The sequence below is a fragment of the Sorex araneus genome, chromosome 2 (genome assembly GCF_027595985.1).
Source record: "Sorex araneus isolate mSorAra2 chromosome 2, mSorAra2.pri, whole genome shotgun sequence".
NCBI lineage: Eukaryota > Metazoa > Chordata > Mammalia > Eulipotyphla > Soricidae > Sorex > Sorex araneus.
In genome coordinates this window covers 35101253-35103653 of record NC_073303.1, presented here as the reverse complement: position 1 = coordinate 35103653, position 2401 = coordinate 35101253, and the positions used below count along the sequence as shown (strand labels likewise).

The 2401-nt window shown below is 61.2% G+C and overlaps 1 protein-coding gene across 1 annotated transcript in view; it reads left to right on the top strand.

Moving 5' to 3' along the window:
* The first annotated feature begins 1695 nt into the window (after positions 1-1695).
* CILP (cartilage intermediate layer protein) overlaps positions 1696-2401 on the top strand; it is a 19645-nt gene continuing 18939 nt past the window's right edge. The window contains 1 exon segment of the mRNA XM_004619663.3: positions 1696-1747. Coding sequence (XP_004619720.3) covers positions 1708-1747 — 40 coding nt within the window. The 5' untranslated portion in view covers positions 1696-1707.

Sequence of the window (2401 nt, the reverse complement as noted above, 5' to 3'; positions counted from 1 at the left end):
ATAACGTGCTGCCCAGAGGTGGCCTTTCCCTCGGCCCCCGGCACTGCCCGTCTCCCGCCTTGGCCTGAGGCCCGTCAGCGGCCCCCTGGACCCTCACCAGCTCTCCAGCATCTGTCCCGGAGGATCTGGAAGTGAAATCCCAGCCTCTGCGCGCTGCAGGGGATGTGGTTGCAGGGGGGAGGCGGCGGGGGGGGGCAGAGAGGGGGGCGGAGGCTGGGTTTCCTCCCGCTCACTCAGATCTGGTTTCGGCAGCTTCCCGTGGCTCGCTGCCATGGGCTGAGCCACCAGCTGGGCTATATAAGGCCCCGCAGCCGGACACAGCGCACCAGGACTGGACCCCCAGCTGTGGAGCACGCTCAGGACTGGGTGAGCGTCCCAGCCCGCACCCCACCCGCCTCCCACAGAGAAGGCAGATGCCCCTCAGGGCTGTGGGCATCTCTCGGGTCCTTTCCCTGGGCTGTCCGGGGTCCAGGCCCACAGATGGTGCTGTGGGGGGGTGGGTGGCGGGGCGGGGGGTGTCCTCTCTGTACCTCTGGGCTCCTTCCCAGCTGCTCTGTCCAAGGAGCTCGAACGGCAGAGCCAGAGCGCAGAGACTCCCCGGGCTGCCAGATGGGAAGTGGCTTTTCCATAAGGTGCTCCAGGCGGGCTGCGGGGGGCGGGGGATGTTCCAGAGTCCCGCCGTGTGGCCCTCTGTGGCACTCAGCCACCTGTGCGCAGCCCAGAGTTCGGGTGAGACGGGCAGGAGCAGACCTGGGGGGACCTTCCCACCCGTGGGCTTCTGTTACTCTACTGAGACAAGTGCTGGGTTGGGGGGAGGCTGGTCTCGGGGCAGCCAGGTGCTTTGGAGTACCCCCCCCCAAAGGAAGACCCTCCCCTTTCCCACAATAGCCCAGCTTTGGCAGGAGCAGGGAGTCCAGTATGAATCTTTAGGAACCGGCCGGCGTTGGCTCAGCCAGAGCTTCTGGGCAGAGCAAAGCCAGAGGCGGAGTGCGTGGCTCTGGCCCCAGGTCACTTGTCTCAGCTCCTGCCGCCCCTAAGCCACAATCTGCGTTTACTGGGGAGCCCTGGCCTCGCCCAGGGCATCCCCGCTGGCCCCCCTCCGGGTCCTGGCCCTGGGCTCTCCGCCAGGTTGAGTAAAGAGGTCAGAAAAGTGTGTTCCGGTGCAGCCTGTGCACAGGAATGCACTGCTGGTGGCAGTGTGGGGACAGCCGGAGCCTCCCCCGGCTTCCTGGGAGGGTCCTGGGGTGGGGCTGGGTGTCCTGGGGTGGGGCCTCAGTGAAGCTGGGATGGAGAGGTGCCGGAGCACCACCGAAGAGCAGCAAACATGAGAGGTGGGTGAGTGCGTCAGCCCCTCCGCGCTGACCAGAACGCATCCCTCCTCCTTTCCGATGCCCCATCGGACGGTGGGGACCGGCACCGGGAATCATGCTTCGGACCCAGGTCCTCTCTCTCATCCCAAGTCTTATCCCCTCACCCCCGCCCTGCCCGGAGCTGTCCGTGTGGAGGAGTGTGGCAGGGGTGGCTTGGCCTGACTCTTGCCACAGGGATGACTCAGGAACATAGAACCCGACAAGCTTCTCTTCCTTGCAGACCTCCGGGACTGAGAAATCGCGCAGGGACATTTCAGGGGCAAGATCACAGTGAGAAGCACCTCGCCAGCTCCTGCCCTGCTCCTCACGGGAAGACATGGCGGTGCCCAGTGCCTGGATGTCCTTCGTCCTCGTTCTGGAGGTCACGGCTGTGTTGGGTACAGGCTAAGTATCTGCTTTCTCCCAGCCCCGCATCGGGCCCGGGGAAGCCATGTCTGGCCTGGGAACTATTAATGTGTCTGCTTAAATCACACACTGGCCCGAAGATCTGAGGCTGGCTTCAGGGCTGTGTCCCTAAATTATAATCTGCATATTTGCCCAATGGATTTGAGATTGTTCTTAAGAGGGTTTTTTTTAAATTAATTTATTTTTAAAATTTCTATTAGTTGGGGTTTTAAAAATTTGTTTGTTTTGATTTTGGGGCCACACCTGGGGGTGCTCAGGGGCTGCTCCTGGCTCTGCACTCAGTAATCGCTCCAGACTGTGTGTGAGGGACCATATGGGATGCCAGGGATCAAACCCAGGCCAGCCACATGCAAGGCAAGTGGCCTCGCTATCGCTGTACTTTGCTCCCGCCCCAAGATTGCTTGTTCTCAGTATGAAAACTAGTGGAACAGGATCTTTTAAATGGGGAGATGGATGGGCAGTTATTTGCGGGGCTGGAGCAGGGGGGCAGAGGGGGCCCCTGAGTGCTAAATTTAATGGTGAGCCTCCCAGCAGCCAGAGCAAAAGGAAATCTCAGCAGCTGGTTTGGAGCTTGGTCTCTTTTCTTTGCTTTTTGGGTCACACCCGGCAATGCTCAGGGGTTACTC